The sequence below is a fragment of the Scyliorhinus torazame genome, chromosome 10 (genome assembly GCF_047496885.1).
Source record: "Scyliorhinus torazame isolate Kashiwa2021f chromosome 10, sScyTor2.1, whole genome shotgun sequence".
Lineage (NCBI taxonomy): Eukaryota > Metazoa > Chordata > Chondrichthyes > Carcharhiniformes > Scyliorhinidae > Scyliorhinus > Scyliorhinus torazame.
The window spans coordinates 104,577,425-104,596,718 of NC_092716.1; the positions used below are offsets into that span (position 1 = coordinate 104,577,425).

The 19,294-nt window shown below is 54.0% G+C and overlaps 1 protein-coding gene across 1 annotated transcript in view; it reads right to left on the reverse strand.

The window, feature by feature from the left end:
- kiaa0895l overlaps nt 1-19,294 on the reverse strand; it is a 192,000-nt gene that overhangs the window by 118,429 nt on the left and 54,277 nt on the right. The window contains exon 3 of the mRNA XM_072518554.1: nt 15,444-15,546. Coding sequence (XP_072374655.1) covers nt 15,444-15,491 — 48 coding nt within the window. The 5' untranslated portion in view covers nt 15,492-15,546. The remainder of the gene's footprint in view (nt 1-15,443; nt 15,547-19,294) is intronic.

Genomic DNA, 19,294 nt, shown 5'->3' on the forward strand with positions numbered 1-19,294 from the left:
AGCACCGTTGCTTCACAGCACCAAAGTCCCAGATTCGATTTGAGGCTTGGGTCACTGTCTGTGCGGAGTCTGCATGTTCTCCCCGTGTCTGCGTGAGTTTCCTACGGGTGCTCTCGTTTCCTCCCACAAGTCCCGAAAGATGTGCTATTAGGTAATTTGGACATTTTGAATTCTCCCTCTGTGTACCCAAACAGGCGCCGGAATGTGGTGACTAGGGGATTTTCACAGTAACTTCATTGCAGTATTAATGCAAGCCTACTTGTGACAATAATAAAGATTATTATTATTATTATTATTATTATTAATAAACTCCAGCTCTAAGGTACTGAATCCTGACAACAGCAACTCAACGAGGAGCTAATTTACTGGAACCAGTGCGTATATAGACATGCAATGAAGAGAGGGCTTACGTCAGGTATAACAGCCCCCACCCCTCTCCAGTCCATTGTTGAATTGTCCACCAATGCTCACAGTCCTTGTTGACACATGAAGAATGGTCACTGCGGTGAAATGCTGGACACACACTGGTGCCTGTGGAAGTGTACTCAGTACTGGCTTCAGGAACGATTGAGTGGAATGGACCTACACAACTGGGGAGTGAAAGGAGATCACATTGCAACCTGTACAAATTCTTCGAGGGCTTGACAGGGTGATTATTGAGAGGCTGATTCCTCTGGTTGGAGAATCTAGAACTAGTGGTTATCGTCTTAGTATAACGGGTTGGCCATTTTAAACTAAAATGAGAAGAACTTGCTTCACTCCAAGGGTTGTAAATCTTTGGAATTCACTACAGCAGAGCACTGTGGATGATCACTCGATGACTATGTTTAAGACTGAGATCGATAGGTTTTGGGACACTGGGGGAATTAAAAAAAAAAAAATTTCTATTGGGTTTTGATCTAAATAGTATAAATACACATAGACAGTGAATGAAAAAGGTTTTTTTTTACAAGGGCGGGGCGGGGGGGGGGGGGGGTAGTGGTACACCTGGGTGGTGCCCCTAATGCTATTTACATTTTGGCCAGTCTCTATTATTTATTTGTATGAGCTTCAACTTTGGACCGTTCCTTCTCGTTCTTTCGTCTTCCTTCCGTCTTGCTGTATTCGTTGCGGCTGTTGTCTTCCCCTGTGTTTTCTTTTTTTAATAAACATTTTATTGAGGTATTTATGGTTTTATATCAATAACAGAAGAAACAATGTACATACAAATATAAACATAGTGCAAAACCAGTCTTCCTCCCTCACAGGTCCCACCTTTTCTAACCCCCTACTCTTAGCTAAACTAAACCCCAGGCCCCCTGTCCCCCCCCCCCCCTTTCTGCTGACGGTTAATGTTCCCCAAAGAAGTCGACGAACAGCTGCCACCTCTGGACGAACACTAACATTGACCTTCTGAGGGCGAACTTGATTTTCTCCAGACAGAAAAGCTAGCCATGTCAGTTAACCAGGTCTCCGACTTCGGGGGCTTTGAGTCCCTCCAAGCTAATAATATCCGTCTCCGGGCGACCAGAGAGGCAAAGGCCAGAATGTCTGCCTTTTTCTCCTCCTGGATTCCCTGGTCTTCCGACACTCTGAAAATCGCCACCTCTGGACTCGGTGCCACCCTTGTTTTCAACACCTTGGGCATGAGATCCGCAAAAAACCCCTGCCAGAATCCCCTAAGCTTTGGACGTGCCCAGAACAGATGGACATGGTTCGCTGGTCCTCCCGCACACCTTTGGGGTAGAATATCTTCTACCCCAAAGAACCTGCTCAACCGTACCACTGTCATGTGAGCCCGGTGAACTGTATCAGGCTGAGCCTGGCACAAGATGTGGACGCATTGACTCTGCTCTTCCTTCATTTGGTCGACTAGTCGGGCCAGATTTTGCTTGTGCAGACGTTCCCATTCCCGCGCCACCTGGAAGCCTAGAGACCATCCTCTATCTCTCCTCCTAACTCCTCTTCCCATTTGAGTTTCAGCTCTTCGGTCTGCGTTTCCTCTGACCCCATGAGTTCCTTATAAATGTCCAAAATCCTCCCTTCCCCCACCCACATTCTGGAAACTACCCTGTCCTGTATCCCCCTTGGTGGTAGGAGCGGGAAGGTTGAGACCTGCTTGCGTAGGAAGTCCCACGCCTGCAGGTACCTAAACTCGTTCCCTCTCATCAATTCAAATTTCTCCTCCAATTGCCTCAGGCTGGGAAAGCTCCCCTCTATAAACATATCTCCCATCCTCTCAATCCCTGCTCTCTGCCATCACCGGCACCCTCCATCTAGCCTCCCCAGGGCAAACCGGTGATTATTGCAGTTTGGAGACCGGACCGATGCTCCCTCTGCTCCCACATGTCTCCTCCACTGCCCCCAGACTCTCAGGGCCGCTAACATCACAGGGCTGGTGGAGTACCGTGCCGGCTGGAGCGGCAGAGGCGCCGTTACCAACGCCCTCAAACTAGTGCCCTTGCATGATGCCGCCTCTACACGCTCCCACATCGTCATTTTCACTGTCTGTACCCTCCCAGCCAGTGACAACGGGAGCACGTCTCACCTTCAGAGATCTTCCTTCACTTGGTCTACTAGTCGGGCCAGATTAAGCTTGTGCAGCCGTTCCCATTCCAGTGCCACCTGGATGCCTAGGTACCGAAAGCTTCCCCCTACCGCTCTAAACGGCAGCTCCCCCAATCGCCTCTCCTGCCCCCTTGCCTGGATCGCGAACATCTCACTTTTCCCCATGTTCAATTTATACCCCGAAAACCGGCCAAAATCCCCCAGAGTCCCCATAATTTCTTCCATCCCTTCTAGTGGGTCCGAAACATACAAGAGCAGGTCATCTGCATATAGCGAGACTCTGTGTTCCACCGCACCCCCCCCCCCCCCCCCCCCCCCCACCCCCCACCCTCTCCCCGCCGGACCAGTTCCTTCCAGCCCCTTGAGGCTCTCAACGCAATTTCCAGCGGCTCTATGGCCAGCGCGAACAGCAGTGGGGAGAGGGGGCATCCCTGCCTCGTCCCCCGGTGCAGCCTAAAATAGTCCGATATCAACCTGTTCGTCCGAACACTTGCCGCGGGCACCTGATACAGCAGTCTAACCCAGTCGATGAAGCCCCGTCCAAATCCAAACCGCCCCAGTACCTCCCACAAATAATCCCATTCCATCCAATCAAATGCCTTCTCTGCGTCCATTGCGACCAGTACCTCCATGTCCCTACCCTATGGGGGGGCATCATAATTACATTCAGCAGCCTTCTTACGTTGGCCGCAAACTGCCTCCCCTTAATGAATTCCGTCTGGTCCTCCCCAATCACATCTGGAACGCAGTCTTCAATCCTTGAGGACAAGATTTTGGCCAACAGTTTGGCGTCTCCATTTAGTAGGGGGATCGGTCTGTAGGACCTGCATAGCTCCGGGTCCTTATCCCACTTCAGGATCAATGAGATAGTGGCCTGTGACATCGTCGGGGGAAGCACCCCTCTCTCCCATGCCTCATTAAATGTCGTCATCAGCAGCGACCCCAGTATCCCAGAGAACTTTTTATAAAACTCCACTGGGTACCCGTCCGGTCCCGGGGCTTTACCCGACTGCATGGCCTTCAGCCTTTCTGCTATTTCTTCCAACCCGATCAGGGCCCCCAGCCCTTCTACCAACCCTTTGTCCACCTTCGGGAACCTCAGCCCCCCTAAGAATTGCCTGATCTCCTCCGGCCCAGCTGGGGGTTCTGACTCATACAGCCTGCTGTAAAACTCCTTAAACGCCTTATTAACCCCTGCTGAATCTCCGACCATTCCTAGGTTCCCATCCCTGTCCCTTACTTTCCCAATCTCCCTGGCTGCCTCCCTCCTTCTGAGCTGCTGCACAAGCATTCTGCTTGCCTTCTCCCCATATTCATAAATCGCTCCCTCGCCTTCCTCAACTGCTCCACCGCCTTCCCTGTAGTTAACAAGCCAAACTCCGCCTGTAGCCTCCGGCGTTCCCTTAGACGCCTCTGGTGCCTCCACACAACTCCTGTCGACCTGTAGTATTTCCTTTATCAGTTGGTCTGTCTACCTTCTCCCTGTGGGCCCGTATTGAGATCAGCTCCCCTCTAACCACCGCCTTCAGCGCCTCCCAGACCATTACAGCCGAGACTCCCCCTGTGTTGTTAACTTCCAGATAGTTGACTTCTGGTTGCGGCTATGCGGAGCTAAGTCGCACATTCGGCGGCTCCCGCAAAAACGGACTTTTGGGCTCTTTTCAGGGCCCCCAAAGGCACTTTTTCGACGTTTCCCGGTGTGGGAAGGAGATTATAACAGCTCCCCGATAGTATATGGCTTCTACTAGGAGCAGGGCGACTAAAAAGGTGGTGGTGGACCCGAAGAAGGTGCGAGGGAAGAAGAACAAAATGGCGGCAAGTGGAGTCTAGGCAGCATGGATGCAGTGGGCGGAGGAGCAGCAGGAGGGTATCCAGCGCTGCTTCAGAGAGATTAAAGCGGACCTGCTAGAGCCGATGAAGTCTTCTATTGATAAGCTGCTGGAGACACAGACGGCCCAGGGGGGTGGCGATCCACGAGGCTCGACAAAAGATCTCCGACGACGAGGACGAGATCTAGGCATGGCGGTTAAGGTGGAGGCGCACGAGGCGCTCCACAAGAAATGGCAGGAGCGGTTCGAGGAGATGGAGAATCGGTTGAGGCGGAAGAATCTGCGGATTCTGGGCCTCCCGGAGGGGCTGGAGGAGCCGGACGTGGGGGCCTATGTGGTCACCATGTTGAACTTGCTGATGGGAGCGGGGTCCTCCCAGGGGCCCCTGGAGCTGGAAGGGGCCCATAGAGTGCTGGTGAGGAGGCCCAAGGCTAACGAGCCTCCGTGGGCGGTGCTGGTGAGGTTCCATCGGTTCGTTGATCGGGAGTGTGTGTTCAGGTGGGCCAAGAAGGAAAGGAGCAGCAGGTGGGAGAACGCAGAGGTTCGAATATACCAGGACTGGAGTGCGGAGGTGGCGAAGAGGAGGGCCGGGTACAATCGAGCAAAGGCGGTGCTGCACAGGAAGGGGTGAAGTTTGGCATGTTGCAGCCGGCACAACTGTGGGTCACCTACAAGGACCGGCACCATTATTTTGAGTCTCCAGAGGAGGCGTGGACCTTTGTTCAGGCCGAGAAGTTGGACACAGATTGAGGGTCGGGATGGGCGTTTGGAGACTACGGTTGATATGTTAATTTTTTTTGAGGGGGGGGCCTTTGCTTTGCTCCTGGTTTCTTTTTCTCTGTGTTTTTCTCTTTCGGGTTGGTGAGGGTGGTTGGGGCGGGTTGGGTTTTGGTTGGGTTGTTCGGGGGGGGCTCTTGGAGGGGGGTAGGTAAACGGAACAGGAGTGGTGGCCAGCGGTGAGATGGGGCCCCGTGGGGGAGGGGGAGGCCCGAGTCGGGGGTGAGGGGACTGGGCCTGTAAAAGGAGCTGCGTCAGAGGTGGCGGGGCCGGGTAGGTGGAAAGCGCGGGCTTTTCCTCGCGCTGAAGTCTTGAGGGTGCGGGGCCGGAGCGGGGAAGTGAGGGTTGTTTCCCGCGCTTAGAACGGAAGGGGGAGGGGGAGAGCCTATGGATGGGGAACGGGAGAGGAGGGTGTGCCACACAATGGGAGGAGTCGAAGGAGAGGTGGGAGTGGCCGGGGTCAGCAGGAGTCAGCTGACTTGCGGAAGTGCAATGGGGGGAGCAAATCAGCTAGGATGGGTCCTCGCCAGGGGGGGGCGGGGTGGGGGGTGGGTGGGGGGGAATCGAGTTGCTGCTGCTATGGTGAAGGGGAGCTGGAGCGAGTGGGGGGGGGGGGGGGTCGAGACTGGGGTATGCCGCCGTAGGGAACGGGCCGGGTGTGGGGTGCGGGTGTGTGGCTGGCCGAGGAAGGGTTATAGTTAGTCGGCGAGGGAGGGGGATGGGTAGCCTCCTGATCCAGCTGATAACCTGGAATGTAACGGAATTGAACGGGCCGGTTAAGTGGCCCCCGGTGTTCGCGCACCTGAAGGTGGTAGACCAGGTAAGACTGAGGAAAGGGTGGGTAGGTCAGGTGTTTCACTTGGGTCTGGTGCCAAAAATCGAGGGGTGGCGATCTTGGTGGGAAAGAAGGTGTCATTCGAGGCGCCGAGCATTGTGGCAAATAATGGCGGTAGGTACGTAATGGTAAGTGGTAAGTTGCAGGGAGAGAGGGTGGTACTGGTCAATGTGTATGCCCCGAATTGGGACGATGAGGGTTTTATGCGGCGTATGTTGGGTCGGATCCCAGACTTGGAAGTGGGGGGCCTGATAATGGGGGGAGACTTTAACACGGTGTTGGATCCGGCACTGGATCGCTCCAGGTCTAGGACAGGTAGGAAGCCGGCGGCGGCTAGAATGCTGAGGGGGTTTATGGACCAGATGGGAGGGGTGGACCCTTGGAGATTTGCAAGGCCAGGGACTAGGGAATTTTCATTCTTCTCACATGTCCATAAGGCTTATTCCCGAATCGACTTTTTCATTTTGAGTAGGGCGCTGATAGCGAGAGTAGAGGATACTGAGTATTCGGCAATAGCCATTTCGGACCACGCCCCGCATTAGGAGGTGAGCGAGTGGGTCCGAGGAAGTATAGCGAGGTACTTGGAGACCAACGACAATGGGGAGGTCCGAGTGAGGATGGTATGGGAGGCGCTGAAGGCGGTGGTGAGGGGAGAGCTGATCTCCATTAGGGCCCATAAGGAGCGGAGGGAGAGGGGGAGGCTGGTGGGGGAGATGGTGAGGGTAGACAGGAGGTATGCGGAGGTGCCCGAGGAAGGATTGTTGAGGAAGAGGCGCAGCCTCCAGGCCAAATTCGACCTGGTGACCACCAGGAAGGCGGAGGTGCAGTGGAGGAAGGCCCAGGGGGCGATTTACGAGTATGGGGAAAAGGCAAGCCGGATGCTGGCGCATCAGCTTCGGAAGCGGGACGCAGCTAGGGAGATCGGGGGAGTTAAGGACAGGGGAGGGAGTGTGGTGCGGAGTGGGGTTGGCGTCAATGGGGTCTTCAGGGAGTTTTCCGAGGAATTGTACCGACCCGAGCCCCCACGGGAGGAGGGAGGGATGGGCCGCTTCCTGAACCAATTGAGGTTTCCAAAGGTGGAAGAGGGACTGGTGGCGGGATTGGGGGCCCCGATTGGGCTGGAGGAGCTGACCAAAGGGATAGGAAGCATGCAGGCGGGGAAGGCACCGGGGCCGGACGGTTCCCCGGTCGAATTCTATCAAAAATATATGGACCTGTTGGGCCCGTTGCTAGTCAGGACCTTCAATGAGGCAAGGGAGGGGGGGGCTTTGCCCCCGACGATGTCCCGGGCACTGATCTCCTAGATCCTGAAGCGGGACAAGGATCCCCTGCAGTGTGGGTCTTACAGACCGATTTCCTTGCTAAATGTAGATGCCAAGGTGCTGGCGAAGGTCTTAGCCACGAGGATTGAGGATTGTGTGCCGCAGATCATCCATGAAGACCAGACGGGGTTTGTGAAGGGGAGGCAGTTGAACGCGAATGTGCGGAGGCTTTTGAACGTTGTCATGATGCCGGCGAGGGAGGGTGAGGCGGAGATAGTGGTGGCGATGGACGCTGAGAAAGCCTTCGATAGGGTAGAGTGGGGGTACCTGTGGGAGGTGCTGAAGAGGTTTGGGTTTGGGGAGGGGTTTGTCAGGTGGGTTAGGCTGTTGTATGAGGTCCCGATGGCGAGTGTGGCCACAAACAGGAGGAGGTCCGAGTACCTTCGGTTGCACCGAGGGACGAGGCAGGGGTGTCCCCTGTCCCCCCTGCTTTTCGCATTGGCGATTGAACCCCTGGCTATGGCACTGAGGGAGTCAAGGAACTGGAGGGGGTTGGTGCGGGGTGGGGAAGAGCATAGGGTGTCGCTCTATGCGGACGACCTGCTGCTATATGTGGCGGACCCGGTGGGAGGAATGCCGGAGGTAATGAGGATTCTTAGGGAATTCGGGGACTTTTCGGGGTACAAGCTCAACATGGGGAAGAGCGAGCTGTTCGTGGTTCACCCAGGGGACCAGGAGAGGGGGATTGGCAAGCTCCCACTAAAAAGGGCGGAGAGGAGCTGAAGGTATTTGTGGGTCCAGGTGGCCAGGAGCTGGGGGGCCCTGCATAGGCTTAACTTTACAAGGCTGGTGGAGCAAATGGAGGAGGAGTTCAAGAGCTTGGACGCGTTGCCGCTGTCCTTGGCGGGTAGGGTGCAGTCAAGCAAAATGACGGTGCTCCCAAGGTTTTTGTTCCTGTTCCAGTGCCTCCCCGTGTTTATCCCGAAGGCTTTTTTTAGCGGTTAACAGAAGTATAATGGGGTTTGTGTGGGCGCGAGGGACTCCGAGGGTGAGAAGGGTGTTCCTGGAGCGGAGTAGAGATAGGGGGGGACTGGTGCTGCCCAACCTCTGTGGGTACTACTGGGCCGCCAATGCGACGATGGTGTGCAAGTGGGTGATGGAGGGGGAGGGGGCTGCATGGAAGAGGCTGGAGACGGCGTCTTGTGTGGGTACGAGTCTGGGGGCGCTGGCAACGGCACCGCTCCCTCCAAGGAGGTATACCACGAGCCCGGTGGTGGCGGCAGCCCTCAAAATCCGGGGGCAGTGGAGGCGGCATAGGGGGGAAGTTGGGGCCTCGGCATGGACCTCAATACGGGGGAACCACCGGTTTGCACCAGGGAGAGCAGGTGGAGGGTTTTCGGGGTGGCACAGGGCAGGGATACGAAGGTTGGGGGACCTGTTTGTGGACGGGAAGTTCGCGAGCCTGGGTGAGCTGGAGGAGAAGTACGGGCTCCCCCCAGGGAACACCTTCAGGTACTTACAGGTAAGGGCGTTTGCCAGATGGCAGGTGGTGGAATTCCCGTGGCTACTGCCACACACAGTACAGGACAGGGTGCTCTCGGGTGGGTGGGTGGGAGTGGGGAAGATCTCGGAAACTTACCAGGTGATGCAGGAGGAGGAGGAGGCCTCAGTGGTGGAGGTGAAAGGTAAGTGGGAGGAGGAGTTGGGAGAGGAGATTGAGGACGGGACATGGGCAGATGCCCTAGGGAGGGTGAACTCTTCCTCATCGTGCGCGAGGCTCAGCCTCATACAGTTTAAGGTGCTGCACAGGGCACACATGACCGGGACAAGGATGAGCCGGTTTTTTGGGGGTGAGGACAGGTGTGTTAGGTGCTCAGGGAGCCCAACAAATCACACCCATATGTTTTGGGCATGCCCAGCGCTGGAGGAATTTTGGAAGGGCGTAGCGTGTCGAGGGTGGTAGGATCCAGGGTCAGACCGGGCTGGGGGCTCGCGATTTTTGGGGTGGCAGAGGAGCCGGAAGTGCAGGAGGCGAAAGAGGCCGGTATTCTGGCCTTTGCGTCCCTGGTAGCCTGGCGAAGGATTCTTCTTCAGTGGAAGGATGCGAGGCTCCCAAGCGTGGAATCCTGGCTCAACGATATGGCGGGGTTCATTAAATTGGAGAGGGTGAAATTCGCCTTGAGAGGGTCGGTACAAGGGTTCTTTAGGCGGTGGCAACCGTTCTTAGACTTCCTGGCAGAACGGTAGACATTGGTCAATGGCAGCAGCAACTCGGGGGGGGGGGGCGGGGGGGGGGGTTTACTTTATTTCTGTTTTTGTTATTTACACTGGAGGGTCTGAGGGGGTGTATATACCAGTTGTGTTAAGTCGGGGTGTTAATGTTAATTTATTATTTATGTACAGGGGGAGGGGGTAAGGAGGGTTGCTTTTCTAGACCATGTTTTGTACTTAACTCTGTTGGGTTCCTTTTTCATTTTGTTATTGATATTTTATGAAAACCTTAATAAAAAATTTTTTTTAAAAAAACTTCCAGATAGTTCTGGATACATTTCCTCAGCCGCCCACACACCTCCTCACCCGCTAAAATTCCAACATCCAGTCTCCAGTGCGGGCATTGGCCACCCTCCTTGCTCACCTGTAGGTCAACCCAGTGCGGGGCATGATCCGAGATCGTGATTGCTGAGTACTCAGTGTCCACTCCCCCTGTCAGTAAAGCCTTGTTCAGGATAAAAAAGTAACTCCGGGAGTATACTTTATGCATGTGCGAGTAGAAGGAAAACTCCTTCACTCTCGGCCGCCCAAATCTCCATGGGTCCACACCCCCATCTGCTCCATGAACCCCTTTAGCTCCTTTGCCATTGCTGGCACCCTGCCTGTCCTTGAGCTAGACCGGTCTAGCCCTGGGTCAATGATTGTGTTGAAGTCGTCCCCCATGACCAACTTCTGCGAATCCAGGTCCGGGATCTTCCCCAACATCCTCCTTATGAACTCCACATCATCCCAATTTGGAGCAAACACATTGACGAGTACCACCAGCAGCCCTTCCAGCTTCCCACTAACCATGGTGTACCGACCTCCCACATCCGCAACTAATCTTCCCGCCTCAAATGACACTCGCTTGTTGATCAGGATCGCGACCCCTCTAGTCTTAGAGTTCAGCCCCGAGTGGAAAACCTGTCTGACCTATCCCTTCCTTAATCTGGCCTGGTCAGTTACTCTAAGGTGCGGCTCCTGCAACATTGCCACGGCCGCCTTCAGTCCCCTCAAATGCGCGAACACGCATGCCCTCTTAACCGGCCCATTTAGCCCCCTTACGTTCCATGTAATCAGCCTGGTTGGGGGGCTTCTCGCCACCCCCTCTGCCGATCAGCCGTCACCTTTCTTGGGCCAGTCTCCAGCTCGCGCCCCACGCATCCGCAGGCCCGCCCCCAGGCAGCCTCCGTCCCCGACCTCCCTATTGTCCCACAGCAAAAGTCCCTACCGCGTCAGCAGAACATTTCCCCCCCCTCCCAGTAACAGCACTATGCAAACCACCCCCTTCAAGCACTATGCAAACCACCCCCTTCAACAAGCATAACATTTGCTCACCCCCCACTGCGCTTCCGTGAGCAAGCCCTCCCAGCTAGCTTGGTGGCCCCCGCCCGTGGCGCCAGACATTTTTCCACCTATTGTTCCCTCCTCCTCGCTCGGACACACATATGCACCGAATCTCGGGTATGATTGAGGACGCAGTCACGTACGAAGCAGCGGTTGCGATTCCCGTGAACGAAGTGTTCGCGCGGCACCTCCTCACTACCCGCTGTCAATGCGCCGGGGAATCGCTGGACGAGTATCTAGAGAACCTGGCACTATTCGCCCGCAACTGCAACTACAGGAATGTGAAGGACGATGAGCACATGAAGTTGATGAGCCGGGATACCTTCGTGGCTGGGGTCCGGTCTAACTACGTACGGCAGCGACTGCTGGAAAACGGGGCCACTGATCTACAGGACACGGTAAAACTAGCCACCTCGTTGGAGGTGACCTACCAGAGCTTCAGCGTGTTCCCGGCAGACCCAGCGAACCCCGCGTGGGCGCCACAGATGCGGCCTTCACCAGACCTGACTACGTCCCAGGCCTGTGCCGCGCGGCTGCCCGTTCAGCCCGGGGGACCGTCTTGCTACTTCTGCGGTCAGGGCCAACGCCCCCGGCAGTGTTGCCCAGCCCGCACCGCGACATGCAGCGACTGCGGCAAAAAGGGACATTTTGCCAGAATCTGTCTGGCCCGATCCAAAGCCCCGAAGTCAAAAGCTTACCAGGCCCGATCCACGGACTCACAGGCCCACAGACCCCACAATGTGGCTGCGTGCCTGCCAGTATCACCCCCTTCAGCCTCGTCATCCGTCTCGTGCAGCTCGTGGGGGGTGCCATCTTTAACTCAGCCCGACACGTGCAACCCTTGGGGGCCGCCATCTTAAACACCAACGGACACGTGCGACCGATGGGGGCGGCCATCTTGGTCGCCACCTTCAACTCAGCCTGACACGTGCGACTCGTTGGGGCTGCCAACTTGTGACCCCGATACTTCCGACCACGCAGACTACCCGCAGCGCGGCGCAGTCATCCTCGACCCCTTGTCTTTTCGACTCAAGGAGCACAGAGAGCTTCGTCCATCTCGACACAGTAAGGCGCTGCTCCCTCCACATCTGCCCCGCGTCCCAGACAATCTCCCTTGCCTCCGAATCCCATTCGGTACAGATCTGGGGGTACTGTGTCACGAACCTCGCGATGCAGGGCGCTGAGTGCTCCCATTTTAAACTGTATGTCCTCCCTCACCTCTGCGCCCCCCTACTGCTTGGACTCGACTTCCAATGCAGTCACCGAAGCCTGACCCTAAAGTTCGGCGGACCCCTACCCCCTCTCACTGTAAGTAGCCTCGCGACCCTTAAGGTCACCCCCCCCTTCGCTCTTTGCGAACCTCACCTCCGACTGTAAGCCCGTCGCCACCAGGAGCAGGTGGTACAGTGCACAAGACATGATTTTTATCAAGTCAGAGGTCCAGCGACTCTTGAGGTAGGGGGTTATCGAGGCCAGCAACAGCCCCTGGAGAGCACAAGTGGTGGTTGTCAGGACCGGGGAAAAGAATCGGATGGTTGTGGACTACAGCCAGACCATAAACCGATTCACGCAACTTGATGCGTACCCCCTCCCCCCCATAGCGGAGATGGTCAACCAGATCGCATAGTACCGGGTGTTCTCCACAGTAGATCTGAAGTCTGCCTACCACCAGCTCCCGATCCACCCGGAAGAGCACCACTACACTGCTTTTGAAGCAGCCAGCCGACTCTTCCACTTCCTCAGGGTCCCTTTCGGCGTCACTAATGGGGTCTCGGTCTTCCAGAGAACGATGGACTGAATGGTGGACCAGTACGGGCTGCGGGCTACATACCCGTACATGGACAATATTACCATCTGCGGCCATGATCAGCAGGACCACGACGCCAACCTTCAGAGGTTCCCCCAGACCGCCCAATCTCTCAACCTCACATATAACAAGGAGAAGTGCATTTTTCGCACAACTCGGCTAGCCATCCTCGGCTATGTCATGGAAAACGGGGTAATAGCGCCCCCTCATGGAACTTCCCCTTCCCTACAGCCTCAAGGCCCTCAAACGCTGCCTGGGGCTATTCTCCTTTTACGCCCAGTGGGTCCCCAACTATGACGACAAAGCCCGCCCACTTATCAAAGCCACTATATTCCCCTGACGGCTGAGGCCCGCTCGGCCTTCAGCCGCATCAAGGCCGATATCACTAAGGCCGCGATGCACGCGGTGGATGAGTCCGTCCCTTTCCAGGTAGAGAGCGATGCGTCAGACGTCGCCCTGGCTGCCACCCTCAACCAGGCGGGCAGGCAAGTTGCCTTCTTTTCTAGAACCCTCCATGCCTCCGAGATTCGACACTCCTCTGTCGAGAAGGAAGCGCAAGCCATTGTGGAAGCTGTGCGGCATTGGAGGCAGTACCTAGCCAGTAGGAGGTTCACCCTCGCCACCCACCAACGGTCGGTAGCCTTTATGTTCGACAACGTACAACCGGGCAAAATTAAAAACGACAAAATCTTGGGGTGGAGGATCAAATATACTTACAATATCAAGTATCGTCTTGGGGCGCTCAACGAGGCTTCAGATGTCCTGTCCGCGGCACATGCACCAGCGCGCAAGATGCCCGACTTCAGGCTATCCACAATGACCTCTGTCACCCGGGGTCACTCGGCTTATCCACTTTATTAAGGCCCGCAATCTGCCCTACTCCACTGAGGAGGTCAGGGCCATGACCAGGGATTGCCAAGTCTGCACAGAGTGCAAACCGCACTTATACCGGCCAGAGAAGGCCCACCTGGTAAAGGCCTCCCGGCCCTTTGAGCGCCTCAGTATCAACTTCAAAGGGCCCCTCCCTTCCACCAACCACAAAATATACTTCCTGACCGTCATTGACGAGTACTCCCGCTTCCCCTTCGTTATCCCATGTCCCGACATGACCTCGGCCACTGTTATAGAGGCACTGCATAGCATTTTCACCCTGTTCGGTTTCCTTGCATACGTCCACAGTGACCGGGGCACCTCTTTCATGAGCGATGAGCTGCGTCAGTACCTGCTCAGTAAGGGCATCGCCTCGAGCAGGACTACGAGCTACAACCCGCAGGTAAACGGGCAGGTGGAAAGGGAGAACGTGATGGTATGGAAGGCCGTTCTTCTTGCCCTTCGGTCTAGAAGTCTCCAGATTCCCCGCTGGCAGGAGATCCTCCCCGACACACTCCACTCCATTAGATCGCTCCTCTGCACAGCCACGAACGAGACCCCTCACGACCATTTGTTTGTCTTCCCTAGGAAGTCCATCTCCGGGGTCTCGCTTCCATCCTGGCTGACAACTCCGGGACCTGTCCTTCTCCAGAAGCATACAAAGAGTCATAGGACCGACCCCCTGGTCGAGAGGGTCCAGCTGCTGCACGCCAACCCCCAATATGCCTACGTCGCCCACCAAGACGGACGGCAAGATACGGTCTCCCTCCGGGACCTGGCGCCCGCTGGTTCCCATGTCAACGCGCACCCCTCCCCACCGCCTACTGCCACCCCCCGAATCCCTAACGCCCCCCTGGGGCTCCTGTACTGTCTCGCGCCTACACTGCCGCCATCCACCACCCCCCTGCCTACCCCCACCCCTCAACTGCCGCCGAGACGCCGGACCAAAGCTCCAGACAACACGCTCTCGGAGTCAACTACAACGTCCATACCCGCCACACCACCAGAGCTGAGGAGGTCCAAAAGAACAATCCGGCCTCCAGACAGACTGAACGTATGACGACCCCACTTCACCCCCGCTGGACTTCATTTTTAACAGGGGGTGAATGTGGTGAATGTATTCACCATAATATAAGTTGTCTGTATAGTACTGTGGCCTATAGCCAGGGATTGGTAATATGATCTCCTTCCCTGTATTGTACTGGAACCCTGGTGTGCTCTGCCTCTGCCCCCCTGGGGCGGAATATAGATCTGCCGCCTGTGGGCGGCGCTCATTGTTACAGCAGTCACAGGCAGGCAAGTTCTTGGGTAATAAAGCCTATGTTCACTCGTTCTCATCATCTTGTAGTGAATTGATGGTACATCACCATACAACCAGACAGTGGATCTATTTTAGATTTCAAAAGTTCCTTCACATGCATTACATGAACACCATGGACTAAGAGTATTTTCCTACATTCCACTTAGTACCAAGAATAAACTCAGAAAATGTGCCAAAAATAAACAGTTCAAGAGTTTGACACAGGATGACAATCTAATTTATAAATCCAGCTCTTCAGGAAGGAACTGAAACAGAGAAAGCGCCACTGTTAACATCGATTAGCAGACGCACAACAGGCTATTACTGATAACTTAATGTGGAGATGCCAGCTATAGACAGTCAGGGCCTGATGTTGTCAATTCAATCTGCCCTCTATAGGCACTCGCTGGTATTATCACATGTAACTGCTATGTACCCATTTTGTAATTAGTCAACTCCATGCGACATATTTATATAAGGCAACATATTTCTCAGCAAAACTTGGGCCCCACAGTTTTCCTAATCAAGTAAACAAGTTCTAAAACATTTACTAAGATACAAAGCTAACAAACATAATTGTGATGCGCAATGACTGATAACTAATTGACAAGTGAATTACCAGGAAGGGAGAGATATCTGGGAAACGAAGTTCTTCATTTTCATACATGTTCTTCCACAGTCACAAAGATGTCCTGCAATGGGTCGGAATGCCTTAGGTTAACCTGCAAGCAAAATATATCCAGCTGTCATCACAATAAATCCATCTGCTTTTAACAATCATTAAATAAAATGTAGAACAGTATGAATCGGGGGGGGGGGGGGAATGCGATTTGTCAGAGGAGGCTCACTTCAAGAGGTGAAGGAAGTTCATTCCTGTTGTAACCTGACCGGATCCTATTGGGTAGGGACAATTGGTTACCCCTTGGATCTTGGGGAATACGAGCTCCCTAATAAGGGGTAGGGCAATCGTTAACCTTTCAGCTGTGTAAATAGAGCTAGCCAGTATGGTACCGGCTAGAGAGCGACCCAATAGTGAACTACTGGTGCTGTGTAAATATTGTTGTAAATAATGTTTAACTCAACAAACATATGCTGGGCTCTTAGTGGCCCTCACAAAAATTCCCTGTCGCTGGATCAAAATTCACGAATTCCCATCCTAACAGCACTTTTTTTAAAGAAAATTGAGAATACTACCCAATTCATTTTATTTTCTAATTAAGGGGCAATTTAGCGTTGCCAATCCACCTAGCTTGCACATCTTTGGGTTGTGGGGGCGAAACCCACGCAAACACGGGGAGAATATGTAAACTCCACACTGATAGTGAACCAGAGCCAGGATCGAACCTGGGACCTCAGCACCATGAGGCCGCAGTGCTAACCACTGCTTCACCATGCTGCCCTCCATCCTAACAGCACTGACACCACATGCAGTGATTCAAGATGGCAGGTAGCTCACCACCACCTTCTCAAGGGCAATTAGGAATGGGCAATAAATGGCCTAGCCAGCAACACCCACACCCCATGAATGAATACATTTCTTTTCAAAATGTTGGCCGGCATCTCCTGCCCTCATTCGCGACTGGAATTTTCCGGTGCCGCTGAAAGTGAATGGAGTTTTGGCTGGAAGGTCAAATTTCCCATTCTCGCTTACAAAAGGTCGCACCATGAACGAGATTGGAGAATCCCGAACGTTAATTATTTAGTGTGGCAGGTTGACAACGCCGGGATGTGGAATTGAGGGAAGAGCATACATTTCTACTTGAATAATCTGGAAAGGAGTTTGCAAGAGATTTGAGCTGAGACAATGACACCCATAAGAATGTGTTTTCCTCAGGCCCTACCAAATTTAACATTGGTTGAATGGCGGGTAGGTAGGCCTTTGCCACTAGGCGATAGCTGGGGAGCAGAGAAGAAAGGGAGAAGGATTGGAAGCTGGGTGGAATGGGAATTGGGGGCGCGGTGTGCAGTGGGGTCAGAGGCTGGAGGCCTGAGGGATGTTTGGCAGGGATGAGGTGGTGATGTTTCCAGAAGTCATGGCAGGGGTTGTGGGTGATCGGAAGAGGTGTGGTAAGAGATGTCTGTGATAAGATCAGAGACTTAGGAAATCGTGTCTTCCATTGAACGTTGAAAACTGAGGAGTAATCAAATTGGCAGGGTAGGTAGAGGAAAAGTATTTCTTCTGGTGGGAGAGTTCAGAACAAAGGGGCATAATCTTAAAATTTGAGCTAGGTTGCTCAGGAGTGTTTTCAGGAAACAATTCTTCACACAAAGAACAGCAGAATGATGGAACTCTCTCCCTCATAAAGCCCCTGAGACCACTGGGTCAGAGAATTTCCAAACGGAGACAGTTCTGATGAAAGATTATCAACATGAAATGCTAACTCTGTTTCTGTCGCCACAGATACTGCCTGACCTGTTGAGCATTTCTAGCACTCTGCTTTTCATTTCATATTTCCAACATCTATAGTATTTTGCTTTTGCATTGATAGATTCTTATTAGGCGAGGGTATTAAGAATTGTGGAGCCAAAGTGGGTAAGTGGGTTTAAGATACAGATCAACCATCATATAATTGAAGAGGGAAATAAACTCATAACTAAAAGGGTAAAAAGAATCTCTGAAGGGAAAAGACATGGGACGGGATTCCCCATTGGCCGACGCCGAAATCAGAATGGGTGATTGGGCGAGAATCGGTTCCGATGCCAAAATCACTGCAGGCGCTGATTTGACGCCAAATCGCAATGCTCTTGCCCCTCGACAACAGCGCCGTCAATGCGTTCAGGAACGCATGCACAGGAGACACCATTTGCATATCATTAGCCCGACCCGTTATTCTCCGGGACCTCCACATTCTCCGCCTCCAATGGGCTGAGTTCCCAACGCTGCTTTTAAAAATCGTGAAACCGGCATGGTGGCTGCTGAGGGAGAGCGAGGGGGTATGGAAAGTGTCCAACATCGCCATGGCTGGCTGACAGTTGTGCTGCTGGCCGGGGCCTTCTGCCAGGACTGGGGGGGAATCGTGGGGGGTGGCCAGGAGGTGGGCTGCAGGGTCAGGGTGGACGGGCACGGAACACCACTGCCACAGTCTGCAAGGCAGCCATGCAGCTGCGCACACCGCTAACAGACCATTTTAAACTTAGTGCAATGGGTTGTACTGGTGTCCCCACAGGGCACCCCCCCCCCCCCCCCCGGGTGTCCTCTGACCCTAGCCGACCCATCAGCTGTATGGGCACGCTCCAGCACAGCCAGTGCCATCTTGTTGGCTGAGATGGTGTGTATGGGGATTGTAAAGTGTATGTGCGGCTGCAGATGTCAGCCTCCCGAGTCTCAATCACAGACCCGGCAAATCCCGCACCATTTTTCGTTGGAATCGATTGTGTTCCATGTGGCACCAGTGCTAGCCCCTCAGTGGTAGCGGAATTAATCCAGGTGTTGTACCAATATTTCTGTCATGAAAGTCCTCAAATTCTGCATTGGAGTAAACACTTAATCCCAGAAACGGGGAATCCTGCCCATCATTTCTTTGCCTACGTCCTCCTTTAGGAGTCTGAAGAATGTTAACCTCTCTATCTTCTTGAGAGTCACTGTTAGTTTTGCACCATGACCATTTTCTACTGTGTACATTGTTTACATTGGGCACCACGGTAGCACAAGTGATTAGCACTGTGGCTTCACAGCGCCAGGGTCCCAGGTTCGATTCCCTGCTGGGTCACTGTCTGTGCGGAGTCTGCACGTTCTCCCCATGTCTACGTGGGTTTCCTCCGGGTGCTCCGGTTTCCTCCCACAGTCCAAAGACGTGCAGGTTAGGTGGATTGGCCATGATAAATTGTCCTTAGTGACCAAAAAAAGTTAGATGGGGTTATTGGGTTACGGGGATAGGGTGGAAGTGAGGGCTTAAGTGGGTCGATGCAGACTCGATGGGCCGAATGGCCTCCTTCAGCACTGTATGTTCTATATTCTATGTTCCTTGTATTATCTCACAGATGGGGGCGGCACGGTGGTGCAGTGGTTAGCACTGCTGCCTCATGGCGCCAAGGATCCAGGTTTGATCCCGGCCCAGGGTCACTGCCCGTGTGGAGTTTGCGTATTCTCCCCGTGTCCGCCTGGGTCTCAACCCCACAACCCAAAGATGTGCAGGGGAGGTGGATTGGCCACACTTAATTGCCCCTTAATTGGAAAAATTTAAAAAATATATTTTCACCGTGTGAGTTTCACACAAGATGGCCGCGAATTGGTCAGTGAAGTCAGTGTGAACATGCGCTCCAGGGCCAACCACAGGCGAGTGCAGTGGGAAACGGATGTGAAATGTGTTCCCAGCTGTGGTTGGCCCTAGAGCGCAAGTTCACGCTGACTCCACTGACCAATTTGCGGCCACCTAGTGTGAAACACACACGGTGAAAATATTTTTTTTTTAAATTTCCAATTAAGGGGCAATTTAGCGTGGCCAATTCATCTACCCTGCACATCTTTGG